This window comes from Phascolarctos cinereus, unplaced genomic scaffold (genome assembly GCF_003287225.1).
Source record: "Phascolarctos cinereus isolate Bilbo 61053 unplaced genomic scaffold, phaCin_HiC Scaffold_1;HRSCAF=81, whole genome shotgun sequence".
NCBI lineage: Eukaryota > Metazoa > Chordata > Mammalia > Diprotodontia > Phascolarctidae > Phascolarctos > Phascolarctos cinereus.
In genome coordinates this window covers 289,550,060-289,567,976 of record NW_027555514.1, presented here as the reverse complement: position 1 = coordinate 289,567,976, position 17,917 = coordinate 289,550,060, and the positions used below count along the sequence as shown (strand labels likewise).

Genomic DNA, 17,917 nt, shown 5'->3' with positions numbered 1-17,917 from the left:
CACAAGAAGCGTTGGGCCACGTGCCCTGTCCTGGCTCTGACCCTTTGGTGAAGGCAGGAGCTGAGTCTCATGTTAACTCATTAACTGATTTCCCAGGCACCCTGGCAAACAGGTGCCACCTAACGATAAGCCAAACTAAGGCCATAGTCTCCACAAGGAACAACTTGATGTGATGCAGTTCAAAGCAGCATTTTTATATTCTCAGAGTTTATTTCCAATGGTAGAAAAAGGAATGCCTTTGTGATTTTATTCTTAAAAGACAAAGCAAATCCTCCCGAAGTGACTGGCTGGCTTTGTCTCCATTTTCCCCAGAACCTCTGGGTAGCTATTTTGCACTGTGGTTCCTCACTTTGATATTCCTTTATTATCCGAAGACAATGGAGCCGCCAACTATTAAAATCCTCCCCCAAAGAGGGAACACTTGGACTGTTTTTCCCTCTATTATTATCATTCAAAAGACCATAGAGGAATCTTAAAAAAAATCCATCAGAGCCTCTTATTTCACAAACGAGGAAACTGAGCAAATAAAAGCCACCAAAAATGCAAGGGACGAAGTCAGGCCCAGCTCAGCTCCTCCTCACCAGGCTCCAAATTACAGAAGCCTTCCTCCAGCTGGCCACACAAGCCAGCTCCCATCTGCAGCCCCCTTCCTCCTCTGGCCCAGGCCTACACCGCCTCAATTAAGTCGTGATTTGCTGTCAGCTATTCACAAATTCCCAAGCTGATGAAAACATGTTCAGATGCTTTCTAATCCAGTTATATTCTCTGTTCCTAAGGGACCTCTACTGAGTTCAAACATCTTACAATGAATTATTATCATAATTATCAGTTCCATTTCTAAGGCCTTTCAAGTTTCCCACAAGCTGCCCTCTGAGGGAGGCAGAATAAGTCTACTGATCCCACCCCACGATCCATCTCCTTGGGAGATGGGGAGGACTCGCAGTCAGCCCAAAGCCAGACTCTGCTTGGGCAGGGAAACGGCAGTCAGAATTCAAACCCAAGTCTTTCCTAAGCCCTTGTCCAGAGACATCCACCTACCAGGGCTGCTGTGAGTAATGGCTAAGGAGGAATGGACAGAGAGCCCTTGGTGAACCTCCCCACGCTCTGAAAACACCGCTCATCATCCTCAGCACATCTGCAGCCAGACTTGACTCTGGCACACAGCTTTTAAAAAGTATCACACCATTTTTTAATCTGGTTTTAACTTCAGTCACAGTGGTCTAAGTGTATAAAACAGTCAAAATGAGAGAGATCCATTTACATACAAGATATGGACACGCACGAGCTGTCAGAGTCGTCAGAGAAGCCACTAATGACGCTCCACTCTTCCCAGACCGGAATGAGAAATCGAGCTTTCTTCAAAAGCAAAGAAAAACTGCACTGGAACTGACAAGAAGCTACTTCGAGTTTAATAAATTAAGTCAAACCAAGACCTTCAAGTTTTACATTAAAAGCTGAAGCATTTTTAAAATTAGGCAGCATTTATACAGTGCCTCAGGTTCACAAAGCACTTCCATGGGCTCTGTCTGATCACAAGGCACCTGACTGGCATGTTGGCAGAAAATGCCACTGAGTGTATCAAGAAACGCGAACCGACGGCTACACGTTAAAAGCATTTAAAACGCATCCCCCGGGCTTACAAACAGACCAGGATCCAAGGACCACAGGGACAGCTGAAAGAGACCTGAGCACGCACCCTCGCCCTCACCTCTATTTTCCAGATCTAGAGAGAAGCAAGAGGTTTACAAAGCCTCTTTCTCACAATAAATGGTGCCGAGGAGTAGTGGACAGAGGGCTAGGACTAGTGTCAAGAAAAACTGGGCGGAGTCATACTTTTGACACTTCTTAGGGCTGGGAGGGTGGGCAAGTCATTTCGCTTCTATATGCCCTAGGGAACTGCCATATGCCGATGAACTCACAGATCCTGTTGCCATGGTCTTCCATTATTCTCCACAATAATCCCGTGACAGAGAAGGCACAAGAATTATTGTCCAGATTTTATGACGTGGAGACAGAACTCGGGATTGAAGTGACCTACAGCTTGGGTGGGCAGCCCCTCCCCCAGGCCTCTTTCCCAAAGGCTATCGGGTCTTCAGGTTACTGTGTGCTGACAGATCTAATAGTCTGACTAAAAGTACACTCTGACGGGCACATGGGGCATGCAGCAGCACATTCTGGTGACGATGGCAACAAGAAATCACCCATCAAAAAGATGGGGGATTTCAAAGTCGTAGAGGGCAGAACCGACTTTAACCAGCCCAAAGGAGGACAAAGAGCATGGGCTTGTAGATGACAAGGGGCTGGGGGAGGGGGGGAGCATGTCAAGGGGACAGGAGATGGGTGGATGCGTAAGACTGTAACCTGGAAAGGAACGGACCAATCCGGGCCCGGAAGGGAGAAGTCGCGGCATTCAAACAGTATAAAACGTTTTCTCGCTTCTGTAATCAGCACAATCTCTTCCGAGAGGTTTTGCCCAGTTCTCCCAAGAACCGTAAAAATGATTCTTCACCTCAAAAAAAGAGGCTTCCAGATGCAGGAAAGAAAACCCAAACCAGGCCTTCAAATAAAACCTTGGGCCCCTCAACACCAGGAATGCTGCCGAGAGAGACAGAGAGAGGGGGGCAGGTCCTGGCATCACTGAGCAAGGCCGAGGAGGGACTGGTATAACCCACAGGGGCACAAACTGGGCGGACCTGCTTGAAGAAGATCACAGTCTTTCAGTTCATTGAAAACCAATCCTCTCTTTGAACCTTCGACACTACACACTGTGCCCGTGTACAGAGCAGGCTGTGGGCAATCCCATAAGACACAGGATGACGGCAGGACCGGGACCGAGTCTGACGGCATCCGGGAGCAGCTCCCAGGGGATGGCCACACGGTGCCAGCGGCAGCGTCCATCCATCAGTCCACACAGAACGCGTGCAAGGTCAGAGGGCTCAGGGAGAGAGGGAGCATCAGCAAAGTCATTGTGGACAAGGTGTCAGGTGGGCAGAGTTCTGAAGTCTCTCCTGACATCTCTGCCCTCTGACTCATCTAATGTAGCTTAACCTAAAGGCTGCCCCCGGTCTTCCTGGCGCGCTGGCTGGCTGTCTCCATCTCATCTTCAGGATGACAAAGCCCTTCCAAGTGGGTGCAGGAGGGGCCTGAGGCTTAGGTCCTTCTTGGCTAGCTCGGGGAAGCGCACACGGGGGCTATGCGCAGGCTGAGGAACATCCCGATATACAAATGCACAAGTTATTTGCCATCCTTTCCCTCCCTCCCATCTCGGAGCTCCTGGCAGGAAATGCTCCATTAATGAAGAAGCAGGCAGAGGTGGGGCAAGGAAGCAATTTAACCTAAAAATCCACTAAATGGGGAGAAACAGCTAGCCAGTTACTAGGTCCTATCTGGATGGCACACGAGCTGACCAAAACGTCTCCTGGTTTTCAACAAGTTCAGATGGCAGCATGGAGAAACAAACATTTTCCCATTCTTCCAACTCACTCGTTCAATGCTGGTTTGAAAATCAGTGCGCTTCGCTGCAGAGCTGGAAGGCAGATTATCACATTAACCGCGACCTGTCCAAGGCCTCCACCAGTTACTCCTCTGTAACTGAACTTTATCAAAGTGAGGAAATAAGGGAGAAGTCCAACTCTCAATCGTCTACATTTTATGAAGCAAACTCAAGGCCACTCCTGGGACACTAGGACACCCCAAAGGTTTTATTTGGGCAGGCTTTTTTTTTTTGAGGTGGGTGGGGGGACAGGACAAAAAAGACATTTATAACCTGATGGACTTGAACATTTTCTTTTAATTGAAGAAAGAAGGGGACAGCTAGGTGGTGCAGTGGATAGAGCACCAGCCCTAGAGTCAGGAGGACCCGAGTTCAAATCCGGCCTCAGACACATAATACTTCCTGGCTGTGTGACTCTGGGCAAGTCATTTAGCTCCAATTGCCTCACTAAAAAAAAAAAAGAAAAGAAAAGAAAAGAAAAGAAAGAAAGAAGTGTCACATACCTGCTGGGTGTTTCTCTGGGACTGTGCACTGGACTGCAGCCTCCGCAACAAAGGTACGCCGTTCCTAGACAGCCTTTTTAGTAACCAGTAACTGTGCGCTCTCTCAACAAACTGCTTCTTCCGCTGAACAGCCACCTGAGTCAGAATCTTATTTAATCTAAAATGCGGAAAAACTCAAAGTTTAATTTTTGAAGCAACACATTAAAGAGAGGCTTTTGATTATGGAAATCAGGGAAAATTTCATGGCAATCCTCCATTTTTATTCCAAAACTACTTAAACCCAAGCAAGTAATGATACATCCCCCCATCGTAATTCCCACTGCAATTATATATGCTGCTTGACCTCGTGAATTTAACCATGAATTGAATTTATAATTTACCTAAAAATCTGCTCAATTAAACCATCTAAAACTTTTAAATGATTTTAAGAAAAGTCACATTAAAACCTAAGCAAGCCCCCAGCCTCTTTTTTCATCTTTTTCACCATCTTCTTTGAACAACTTAACCTTGACCAAATATGAAATAACACCTTTTGTGCTAAACAATTATTTTAAATTCTGTACACTCACATTAATAAAAGAAACAAGTCATTTAAGTTACTGAAAAATGCAGCTTTAAAAAAAATACTTGCTAAGTCCATCAAGTATACTGAAATAACCGGTTTTCCTCAAACAAAGAAAATGGTTAAGTACATTCAAAACTCATGAAATGAGCCTTTTAAAAAAAAAATCTCAAAACTGATTTGCAAGACAAGTGAAAGCCTTGTAATTAAACCTTGAAACAGGAGACAAAAACAGTCCTCTGTCTCCTCAGGTCCTCAGGCTGGCGGTATCCCGGACGCTGAACTGTCAACTGCTCATTCTGCATATTTGGTTCATATGAACTCAGCCAAGTACTCAGTAACTGCTTTGTAAAGTATGCAGAAACCGTGCAAAGAGTTTTCATTTTCTCTTTCTTCCCCACAGAAAATGAAACATTTCTGAGACGGAGCTGGAGAACCTCAGGCTCTGAACAGCATATCCACGTGCACACAGTCAGGCAAGGGGCCTAAAGAGCCATCAGATTCTACCTTTCTCTGCCCCAGAGAGCGCTGCAGAATACATAATCACGGTGTTGTTCCATACAACTTATTTCTGTTTCTGCAACCTGATATGCTGATTTACAATTCATTTTCCAAAGATCCCCTCCTTCCCTAAATCATTGCCAAATCAAAGTATTCCCAGTAGAGAGTGTACTGCAGAGGGGGCCTAAAGCCAGAAGACCTGGGTTCAAATCCCACATCCTGGCTGTGTGACCCCGAACAAGACATCTAACTTCTGAGTGTTCTGAGACAACTCCCTAGGACTCACACTGCAGAGAAGATGCCAAGCTACACTGGAGGGAGCTGGCTCACCTGGGAGCTCCCCATACCCATAACATCACACAGGTCCAGACCCTCACCCTAAACAGGCAGCTGAACATTTCTGACCCAGCAAGAAATCGGATTCCCCCAGAAAGGACTGCCCAACTGAATACCACAGGCCTGCCAGGGGAGGCACTATGCCCTATGCTTTCCTGCCATCCCACTGCGCTTAGGGAAGGGCCAAGAACGTCAGCAGTGGTTTCCTCAAAGGCAAGAGATATTTCCGTGTGATCACAGTTGACTTCCTTGTTGTAAAAAGTGAAGTCTTTTTAAAACTTAGTGATCACGAGTTTTTCCGAACAAAAGCCAAACTTTCCTAGCTATCCTCCTCCTCCTGATTAAATACTCAAATACCATATTTCAAAGGGGGAGAGGGAAGACCTAGGGAAAAGCAGAAGTGAGAATTAGCAATATTTCAGTTCAGCAACTTAAAGCAGCTCCTGAATCATTCACGGGAAACAAAAGACAATCAGAACAAAGAAACAAATAAAAAGGACTCATCCCTCTGAAACCTTTTGAAAACACTCAGCTCTGTAAAAATCCAACCCGTGTGCAAAGAAGGCGCCGGCCCGGGTCGCTCCTAGCTTCTCCTGACCTCACAGGTCAGGCTTCCTGCGCGAGGCAGGGAGAGCAGGGTTCTGTTGCTTCCTGGTGACGTGAGCCCAGAGGCCAGTCACTTCACTCTGGAACCTCAGTATCCTCATCTGTAAAAGGGGGCCAAGTGTTGCACAGGGTTCCTGAAAGCAGAGCATTCTATAAATCTTTAGGCTTCTATAAAAGTGGCTGTGGGGTTAATTATTATATTCCAATTGCACGTCAACTCATACATTAGTCAACAGTATTAGATGGACTTGGGCCTCCCCTATGGAAGGCCAGGGAAACGCAAACATGTGTGGCAATTCAAACACTCTCCCTTCAGTAACTAGAATTCCAAGAACAAACCTTGGCAACCCAAGGCCAAAGCCAAGTTCAAATCTTCGCCCCAGCTTTTATCAAGCCCTTACTGGGCATAAAGCATGAATCCATTCATGTGCACACCATGTTCTCCCTTCCTCCCACAGAAAGTGAGTTAATGTGGATTTCTGCCCCAGCTCCACTTCAGAAAGCTCTCTTAACACCTGAACATCCACCACCGCTCTCCTCTCTGCCCAAACACACATGACCCTCATACTTAAAAAACCATTGGGATGGAAAGGTTAAGACACAAGGCTCTGCAAGAGACCATCCTGGTTCCCCAGGGGAGCCTGCTAGGAGAGACTGCTGGCTGATCTCTCCAAGGCATGTGCAAATAGCACAGAATAACACAGCAGAAGCCACTCACCTAGACAGAAAGCCATCTGTGTTATCAATTTCCTAAGTTAAGAAATTTAGAGAATGGGGACACTCATACTTAGCCAATTACACTATCTGGAATTCGCTGTGTGCACATTCGCTGTTCAAATTTCTTTTGTGTCTATTATGCAATTATGATTTCTGATTTCACCACAAGCATTTATCAAAACAACCCGTAAGGCAGATAGATGAAAAATAAGGCCAAGAGCCTGGAGCTGCTCCTGTTAGCTGGAGTCCTTAGCTAGCACAGATTCCATCTGTATGAGCCTTAACCAAATTCACCAAGCTTTGTGATATGTCGATTCTGCACTCCCAGGGCTCCGACCCAGCCTAGGCCCTGTACTGCCATAAGCCTCTCTGGCCTCACAGCATTCCACATCACTAGCTCCCAATCCTTCCTGCCAGAGGAACAGCTCTGACCAGCTCACCCCCTCACTCGAGACAGTCAGTCAGTGATTCCCCAACTGCCAATGAAATGACATGCCAAGTCCTTAGCCTCTGAGCAGCCTTCCTCCAAAATGGTCTCCGAGGCCCACCACAATCTGGCCAAGCTCAACCACCTTTCCAGACAACCAGGATTGTTATCAGGTACTCCCCTAGGTCCTCCTGAGACATCCCACCTCCCCGCATGGACAGGCCTTCACTGACACCCAGAAGCTATACCTGCCACACCTCTCCCTGAGGAAAACATTGGTCTCCACCTCCAAGGCCAAGTTCCATCTCCTCCCTGAATCCTCCGGGATCCCTTTAGCTCAAAAAGGCCTCTTCTCATATTTATACACATTTATACAAATGAGTAGGTAATTTTGTTACTACCATGCTAAGTTTTAACACTTCATTTAATATAGACATCCCAAGTTTCATATACACTCCTCTTTTGTGTTCTCTTGTATACTGGAATGTTTATATTTGTTGATGTTTAGGGTCATAACAAAAGACTTTCTTAAAAAAACGTGCCACAGGGGCAGCTAGGTGGCGCAGCGGATAGACCACCAGCCCTGAAGTCAGGAGGACCCAAGTTCAAATCTGGCCTCAGACTAAACAATTGACACTTAGTAGCTGTGCGACGCTAGGCAAGTCACTTAACCCCAATTGCCTTAAAAAAAAAACCAAACAAACAAAAAAAAAAAACTTGCCACAAAAAAATGTGTACCAAATGGCCTTGAAATGAGGAGAGACATCTCTCCAAAACCTCTACCACTCACTTCCCTTGTCTGCAAGATGCGGGTGCAAAGGCTATGCGCTCCTCTCCTCCAGGGCTGCTGTGAGGCTCACGCAAGATCATGTTTGCAAAATGCAACAGAGTAATGTCAGCCATGACCTTGGAAAGGCTAACTCAGGTAGTCAAACCCTGGTTTCTCCGGAGTACTTTGGGCGTGGCTCTTTGTCCTATTCACATTCTAACTACTAGAGGCTTTCATGTTTCCATCCAGATTCCCAGCAGAGAACAGGCGATCAATAGGGTCAGTCAGTCAAGTGAACAGCTAAATCTATTTGTAAATGAGGACTGCAGAAACATTCCATAAAAACCCTGCTCCCAGGGAGCACCTGCTGTTTCCTGAGCTTCACAAATCCCATCTAGAATCAACAGAAGACAACCTGAGGGGAGAAATGGACTCAGAAGAGAGGAAGGGAGACCAGCACATGCAGCCCAGAAGGAATGAACTCCCCACCCAGTCAAGCTGCTTTGGCCAACACATCTCTATCTCCACAGGAAAGCTCGAAGAGCACGCTGCTCAGCACACACTAAATCAACACTTGTTGACTAGTCACTTCCTCTGATGCGAATCTGCACACCAAGTACTCCCAGAAATAGCTAAGTCCCATTATACTCCTAAGGGGGTTACTGATGGGGGGATCTTAGCGTCTCCTGGCTATTTGGCCTGAGCAAGTCACTTAAAGCTACATCCACAACGGGGATAACTGGAGAGCCTGTCTACCTACCTGCGTCATAGAGGTGTAGGGTAGCTGTACACAAAGTACATTATATACCTCAAAATGCTATCTATATAAATTTCACTATCATCACCGTTATTTGCAGCAGTATTATCTGTAATAACAAAAAACTGCAAAAACCCAAGAGTGAGGAATGGCTGCACCACCTCTTTTATGAATTGGCTCCGCTCCCCCTTCTCAGCTCATCTCTGCCTCCCCTTCCTTCTGGTCCCAGCCAAAGCCCCACAGCCTTTCACAATCACCCTCACGCTAGCGCCTTCCCTCTGGTGACTACCTCCAAGGTAGCGTGCCTCGACCTTCTTTGTACAGAGGGGTCTGCCTATTGTCTCCCCCCATTAGACGAGAGCTTCCAGAGGGCAGGGGCCGTTTTCTGCCTTTCTTTATAGCCTCAGTACTTAACACAATAGCTAACACACAGCAGGTGTTTAACAAATGCTTGCGGACTTAACTTGAAAGTAATGACAAATATGAAGAAATATGGAGAGACAATGTTTCAAAGACAAAAAAATGATATACACACTTTCAGTTACATAAATAATAATGGAAACAAAATCTAGAAAAATACAGCTGAGTCTCAATTAGTGTGGATAATGAGGCCCCAATTCCCAATTAGAATTCAAAGTTATAATTATATAAAACATGGTCGTAATTAGTTGCAGCCCACAGGAAATAATTCAGCTTGATTCAAGTAATGAGACCACTCCAGGACTCCGAGCAGGACATTGTGTGACGAGCTTATTCAAGTCAATATACAGTTTTTCAAACTGAAGACTAAATGTGGAGGGCTCCATGTGCCATTTTTTTTGCTCACTGGTGCAACTACACACTGCTGAATCATTTCGTGTACACAAGGCTCAGACAGGTCCTAACTGCTTTTGTTCTTACACGTCAGCAACACCTTCACAAATCCAGAAACCTGGCTCCATGACTGTATCCAGTTCCAGCCTCCGCGGCTCTCCCTTGAGGCCCCAGGAGGGGCCCGCTGGGAGTCAACAGTCCTGCAGGGCCATTTCCTGCCTGGGTAACTTTTGGACAAGGCCAGTTCTCCTCGGGGGCCTTGGTTATCTCTAAGGTGCCTTCCGGATCTAAAGCCCATGAGCCAGGAAACTGAGAGTCACTTGCGGTCCCTTCATGTAATGGGACAGGATTGAGCCCTAAAGAAACAATGGCTGTGAGGAACTGAGTGGAGCTCTGGGACAGCTTGGCTGAACAACGCGGCAAAGTGAGCAGAGCCAGATAAACAACACTGCCACGCTGCTGAGCTCCAACTCACTGCCCTCACCAAGCATGGGCCCAGAAATCCATCCCCTTTCAGGACAGAAGCGGGTCACTACAAATGAGAAATGCGGATATGCTGTCAGACCTGGCCACTGTGGGTGCCGACCGCCTTTGCCTAATTCTTTATTACAAGGGACAGATCATGAGAAATCGCTGATGTAAACACACACCAAAAACAGGAAAGTGATTTTTAAAATTCATCGTGTGCACCACGAACATCTGTAGAAAGCCTTCAGTCTAATTTTTACAGTAACCAAATCATTCTGAACAAAGTAACTTGATCAACTACTAATATTCACTCCAACCCTTCTAAGATGCTTTCTCCCACAGAACAGACACCACGGAAGGTGTAGCACACATCTCACTCATCAGCACTTCCAAGACCGGAGGTCTTCATAAGGGTATCCCACTTGCCACCAGTTTTAGGACCTGGGTCTCCATCAAGAGATGCTCACATCCCATCTTGGTCAACTGTCCTCCTCTGTTATCACAGCTCAAGCACTCACCAGCTCCCAGAGGTCAAGCCTCTGGAGTTGCCAGAGTCCACTCCCAGCCCTGTGCTTCCTCAGCTGGCTGAGCTTCCAGGGAAGGCTTGGAGCCACCTGAAGAAGACACAGTTACACACACGTACGCGCACACGCGCACACGCACACGCGCGCACACACACACACACACGCGCGCGCGCACACAATAGCAAAAGCGATGAGATACTACTACTCAACTAGTAAATAAAAGTGACAAAATTCCCAACAGTTTTCCTGCCTCCTAAATTATCTCGAGCTCATAATTCTACTTTAAAATTGAAATTTTACAAACCCTCTTGACCTCCAGGGATGAGGCCCCTCCCAGCTGGTGGCCAGCACAATTTTCATTCCGTGTTGTTCTCTCTACCCAAACAAATCTGCTCAACAGATGTTCTTTATTCAACCCCAACGGGAGGAAATTCCTGGATGAAGACAGCCACTCTTGAGGATGTGGAGCCCAACCCCTGCTGGTGCCGTTGTTCAGCTGCAGCCGGCACTCAGGTGCTTTCTCCAGCTGCTTCAATCACCTTCAAGGCCCAAGCCCTTTCTGCCCTGATGAGATGGCAACGAGTGGAACTCCCGGCCCTGCAGTTCCACAGCAACTGCCTCCATTCCTACCTGAAGATATCAGGTACCTTCGATACTTGCATTTATGACAACCACAGGCAGGCCCAGATTTGCTGGCCCCTGACAGGGACTAATCCGCCCATACAAATGGCAGACAATGCTCCCCACAAGCCGTGCAGGCTACTGTGCTGAAAAATCTCCCCTTTTTAAAGAACCTGCGGCTTACGTAGAGGTGGAAAAGGAGCTGCAGAGTAAGGAGAGCTAAAGGGTCCAAGGAAGACTCCAGGGCAGGGAAAGGTTGCCCAAAACATCCCCGAGGCTGCCTGAATTTCTACTTCATTGCCTGAAACAAGAGATTCATTTGAGTTAACAAGCATCCTTTTTTCAAAATACCTCTCTGGGGGATAAAGAAGCCACTGGGTCATACAGCGTGCCATCAATTCAAGCAGGTTGCTTTTTACCTAATATTCAACCTAAGACCTGCTGTACCCACCAGTCAAGAAGAGAGCTAGAATTTGGAACCATGGAGTACTCTGGAGGATAAGGAAGGGAGGGAGCAGAAGGGTCAATGGAGAGTTTATGATGTCACCACTAAGACACTGGTCATGTGGAGAGAAAGGCTCGTGGAATGGGAGATGAGAAGGCGGACAAGAGAAACTGATTCCATTTCCCAGTCTGACCAAGAGTCGGCCCCGGTGCTCAAAGGAGAAAAGAAGCTCCACCTGCATCCTCCTCTTGCCCATCCCTTTCCTAGACCATCCACTCACCTGGCTACATTTTAGATTCAATAGGGAGGCTTTGACAGGCTGACACAGGAATCTAACGAGGCCACGAGTTGCTTATTAAGCGTTTCCCACATGCCAGACGTTGTGCCAACCACTGGTAATTCAAAGGGTGGCAAGTACAGCGCCCACCTACCAGGGGCTCGCATTCCAACAGGAGACACAATATGTACGTAAAAGATACATAGTTAGGAGATGCATAACCACCACGTACAACACTGTTTCCAAGGAGGAAAAGGTTTCCAAGTTTCAAACAGAATTGCATGGGAACTTTTGGAACACTGCCTGTCTGAAAAACTGAGGTCTCCACTTGTAGCGTATTAATACTAGACATCTCAGAATTCAACACCTCCAAGAATCAAGCAGCATCAATTGACGGTACATTTTTTTTAAAATCCAAAAAGCAAAGAAAAGAGAGCAGGATGGACATTTTTATTTCTGAGTAAAAATTTTACTATTTTTGCATCGACTGCCATGCCTAGTCCTAGTGTTAATTTAATGAAAGCTAACAGTTCCTTACTTTTAAAGCCCTATTTGAAGGACTACCAGGATAAAGAACATGATCCTTTGTATTTGCAGTCCTTATTTCAGATGATGACAAAGTGCTTCTGTTCACTGCTCTGACACAAGGCGAAAGACAGTCTGAACAACGGTGCTGGGCCTGCTTGGTGGCCCCTTGCATGGTGACAAGGACACTTTCCCTGTTAAAGATGTTTGTCATCTGACACCAAAAAGCTGTACAAAGCCCTGGCTCCACATCTCATTTGCTACACGGAAAGGCAGATGCTCCAGTAAGCTTTAGACAAGGATTTCTGTGCCTGACACCCAGAGCAGATGAGGTCAGGGCTTGAACAAATCTTCTTTCCCTTTATCTCCCAGGGGAAGGCACCTATTTCTCAAAGCTAACGTTCATCCATTTTCATCCATTCCAAGATACACCAGCACGGCTCATTCTTCCTAGAAGAGCAGTGAGGACCCTGCTAATGAAGGCCTCTCCTCTCCCCCACCACACTCTCCTCGCCATCGCATAGGTCCTGCTCTATCCCCATCCTTCAAGTCTGTAAGCTGCAGAAGGGGACACAAAGGGGACATAGCGGGGATGGGGATAAGGAGAGAGGAAGAATCAGGAGGAAAGTGTTGAAGATAAAGGATGGGGGAAAAATTGGAGGTACATTCCGCTGGGAACCACCTGGCCATCCACAGATCGGAGCAAAGGCATCTAGCCACAGGCTGGTTTCAGATCCTGCTTCTCCTCTTCTCACCCACTACCCCATCCTTCAGCATTTAAGCCAAACATACCCATCCTTAAAGGCATTCCTTGTCTACTCTAACCCAGGACAGTGCCAGCCTCAAAAACCCTCCCAGATCCTCAGCTGAAAGCTGGGGTTTTATGGACAGCCAGCAGCCACACATGACCTCAGGTCAGACAGGAAGGACTCATCCCTCCCAACTGCGAGAGCAGGTGATGCCCATCCCTGTCCAATCCCAGCAAAACAACTGTAAGTGACAGCATGGGACAAAAGAGATGAACAGTGACTGGAGTGACTCTTAGGAATGAAAGCGTCAGCCATCCAAGTAGTATTGGCAGTGGGCCTCACACCGACACTGACCATGACTGCAATCTCCAGGGCGCCCTGAGCACGTACACCGTGGGGCACCTGAGCAGGGACTCCCCCAGGTTAATAGTCCCAGCCCACCACACATCACAGTCCTCCCCAACCATCTCCAAAGCAAAAACCCCAGAACAACAAGGACCGGCGGCCTGGCCACACGCAGGCCCCTCCTCGGCTCCACAGCCCCCTGAGCCTCCGCACCAGCAAGGAGGGGCTTACTAGGCTCCGACAGACCCATGGTCCTATTGGGGCCTGGAACAGGGCCTAAAACCAGCCATGTCAACACCTGGAACTTAGTTTGTGGTGATAATCTACATGCGTCCCCCCTACTCAAGAAAAGCCAAAGATAAAGCACATCGGGGTCTTCTCCTCTGCCATGAGCGTGCTCAATGAACTCATCCACGAGTCACTGAATCCTAGGACGGGGAAGCAACGAAACCTCAGACCTTCACCCCAGGCCTCCATAGTCCAACACAGAATTCTGTCTCTCGGCATGTCTGCAAGGAGGCTCAGGATGGAGACAAGTGAACTAAGAAAATAGCTTTCCAGGTCCTACGGCAAGACTGCTGCTGTCTCTAATAAAAGAACAGAAATTGCTGAGGTGGGGACCCAAGACCCTGAGCGGAAAACCAAGCTGTCATTTGTCCCCATGGGATGGAGTGTCACCCAGACCAATGGACGGACCACACGGCCCGGAGCTTTGCTCAGGGCTGTCCCAGAAGTCGAGCACGGACACTTCCACAGAGCCCCAACATTTTCTCCTCTGATCCTCATGCCAGCCCTACTGGCAGAGGCATCCAAGCACTTTCCCCACCTTTCCCAATGGGCAGCCCATGGCCCAGCCAGCTCAGGTGACCAGCCTAGTATCCAACAACTGCTAAGTGAGCGGCAGGAGCTGAACCCCAGCCTTCTCACTCTGGTCCAGTCCCCTTCGGTGACGTGCTGCAGGCTCCCTGATCACATCAGGAAGCGAACCAGAAGACTCCCCGGATTACCACCTGTGCACTGACGATCCTCCACCCAACTCTCTGCTGCCCTCCAGGCTCACATGACATCTTAAATTCACTATGCCCAGAACAGAACTCCTGCCTTCCCAATCACTGCAGAGGGCATCCCCATCCTCCCAGCCTCCTCCACTCCTCCCTCTCTCTCACCCCCATATCCAAGCAGGTGCCAAGCTCCCCTCTGTAACATCTCTCCACTACACTCCCTCTTCTTCCCTGACACTGCCACCACTCTGTCCCCTCACACCTGGACTGCTGGGGGTCTGCCTACCTCCAGTCTCTCCACACCTCAAGCCAGCTTCCACTCAACCACCAAAGTGATCTTCCTAAAGCTCACGTCTGCTCTCGATAAAACTCCTGTGGCTCCTTATTGCCTCCACTCAACGCCCTCAGATCTGGCACTCGGGCCTCCTCCTTGCCACTTCTCTCACAAGACCCTCTACCTCCTGGCACTGGCATTTCCATGTCCAGGCCTGGAACAGCCTCCTTCTTCATCTCGGCCTTGGCAGGTGAAGATCCCACCTTCTACAGGAAGCCTTTCCCCGACCCCCCCAATGCTAGTGCTTGTCAACTCCTTCCCAGGGAATACCCTTTGCCTTTCTTTGTAACCCCAATGCTTAGCATATTGCCATGCACAAAGTAGGCACTTGACAAATGTTTACTGACTGTTGACTAGTTAAAACAAGATGGTCTTGGAGAGAATCTGTCTACAACATCCCTGACAAGAAGTCACGCTGCCTCTGCTGAAAACGTTCCTTCCAGGAAGAGGGAGCTCACCCCCTCCAAAATCAGCCCATTCCATTTACGGATAGCTTCCATTAAGGTGAGATCTGCCTCCCTGTTACTTTCATCCCAGCTCTGCCGTTCAAGAGGAAATAAAACCCACCAATCTCTCATCCACCTACAAGTCCTTCACTCTCTGACTACGGCAACCACATCCCCCATCAGGTCTCTTTTAGTCCAGGCCAAACATTCCTATCTCCTTCACCCCCTCCTCTTCCAAAAGGACCCTAACATTAGACAGACAATCGTCAGCATCTTCAGGGCTGACAGAAACCTCAAGAACTGGAGCCTCTGGGCCTCTCTGGCTAAATCAATGCCCATTTATTCCCAGAGTGCAAAGGTTCTCACCCTACACTTAGGTGTGAATGAGGCCAGCAGCCTTCTTCCCACCCCTCTGAGGAAGATGTGTCAGAAGACAAAGCAACAGTGTCCTTGTGAACAATATACATGTTCTACAGATCAGGGACCACACGCACATGGAAGGACAAGATCCTGGACCACCCGGCTAGCCTTCTCACCTTCCCCTGTAGTACAAATAAGGTGGCTAAGGGGCACCACTGTGCAGAGAGCAATGGGTCTGGACTCAGAGACTTGAGTTCAAAGTCCACCTCAGATACTTCCCAGCTTTGTGACCCCAGTTTGCCTCAGTTTCCTCAACTGTAACATGAGGATCATAACGCCACCTACCTCCCAGGCTTGTTGCAAGGATCAAAAATACCTATAAAGTGCTTAGCAGTGCCTGGCATACAGAAAGTGCTCAATCAAGTTCTTTGCCTTCTCCTCCCCTGCCTCCTACCCCAATGGGGTCGTGCCCCAGGATCTTCACCATTAGGCTGCCTCTTCCATCCACTGGCCCCAGGGTCCTGTCTAGGACAAGCAAGGTCCCTCTGGCCTCCCTGGGTCTCCATCTGCCTAATCTCTGGCCTCCTCGGCATCTTCCTCCTCTCTGACCAGAGATCCAGCCTAGACCATCTCCTTATACTCAGCACGCTCCAGGAGCTGATACAAAAATCCTGATCACTGTTCTGGACTAAGTTCCCCCTCAGCCCCTCCACCCCATGTTCAACTCCAGATCTGCCAACCTGCGCCATGCCCTCGGGGATGCCGCCTCCATAATTAACAAACGTCCTCTTGTCTTGAGCCTCTTTCCATTTTCTGGCCCTCGCTGAGCCCCAGCTCTGGGTATACTCTCTCACCTAGCCCTAAGTCTCCTTCCAGACCTTTCCTCAGAAACCTGCACTCCTCTGAGAAAGAGCCACAGACTGCCCATCCTGCACACCGGGCGCCTCCTTCCCTTCCACTACCACGGCGCTGAGCAGAGCTGGGGCAGAGGACAGAACCGAGCCCGCTGGGCCACCACAACCTGACCCTCTCTGAACAAGACCAATGATCCCTTCCTCCCTAATTCACTCACTCTCCCAGGATTCCAAACCTCTTCTCCACACCCTCCCCAACCTGCCCTCTTGGAGCCATGACCTCACTTCATCCTTCACCCAAAAACGAAGAGCTCCCTCTTCTCACCTCCTCCTCCTCTCATCACCCAGACGTCTCCCCCATCTCTAGCTCCTCCTTCACTCCAGTCTCAGATGAAGAAGTGGCCCTTCTCCCCTACCAAGGCAAACCCCTCAACAACTGGTAGCCCGGCTCCCACCCCCATCAGGCATGATCATGTGGGGATGTGCATCACTGCTAGCTACCATCTCCTATCTTTAGGTAGCAAAGGGGCACTAGCACAGAAGACAGAGTGCTGGGCCTAGAGTCAGGAAGACCTGAATTCAAATCCAGCCACAGAAATGTCCTAGCTTGATGACTCTGAGCAAGTCCCTTCCCCTTTGTCTACCTCAGTTTCCTTCTCTGTTAAATGGAGATAATAACAGCACCTGTCTCATAGGGTTGCCATGGCACGATACTGCAAAACCTAAGTGTTTCCTAAGAGATGTGACCCTAACCCTTCCTTCTCCCCTTCTCAGCTAAACCCTGGAAGAAAGCCACCTACAGCAGATGCCCAGCCTGGCACTCCTTTTCTTCTAATCCTCAGCCAGCAGGCTTCCAAAGTCATTCAAATGAAACTGTTCCCCTTAGCCGCTCTCCTCCTCCCCTCCAGGACCTCTGGGCAGCCCAGGGCATTGGGGAGGTGGGGGATCACTACCTCTTCCAGGTTATTCTCTTCTCCCTAAGTTTCCATGACAATGCCATCTCTCCTCCTCCCCTCCAGGCCCACACCTTCTCAACCTAAGCATCCCCCCAAGGCTCAAGCATCTCACTCACTAGGTGATCTCATCAGCTCCCACCAGCTTCATTAGTATCATTCCAGATCAGACTCTACATCTCAGAGGCTAGTTCTGGAATTTCCTGAACTGAAATCGCACAAATGTCTCTTGTATGTCTCAAGCTGGATGTCCCTTGAGCTTCTAAAACTCAACAAGTCCAAGACAGAACACATTATCTTTCCCCAAAACCCTCCCTTCTTCCTATATTCTCCTCCTCCTCCAAGTGCACAGGCTCAGAGTAATCTCAGCTCCTCACCATCACTCACCCCCAAGCCAATCCACCACCAGATCTCGCCATTTCTACCTTCCACACATCTCTCCCAGCATCCTCATGCAGGCCCTTCTCACCTCGAACCTGCACTACTGCAGTAGGTTTCTAAGGGCTTCTCTGACTCAAACCTCCAATGCAC

General features: G+C 48.5%; 1 protein-coding gene across 6 annotated transcripts in view; it reads right to left on the bottom strand.

The window, feature by feature from the left end:
- BRD1 (bromodomain containing 1) overlaps positions 1–17,917 on the bottom strand; it is a 70,947-nt gene that overhangs the window by 46,670 nt on the left and 6,360 nt on the right. For all 6 annotated transcript variants that reach the window (XR_013483773.1, XM_020982949.2, XM_078148079.1 and 3 more), the window contains exon 3: positions 3,997–4,153. Coding sequence is in view for 5 of the 6 variants with exons in the window: in XM_020982949.2 (XP_020838608.1) it covers positions 3,997–4,153 (157 nt within the window). In the remaining variant the exon portion in view is untranslated. The remainder of the gene's footprint in view (positions 1–3,996; positions 4,154–17,917) is intronic.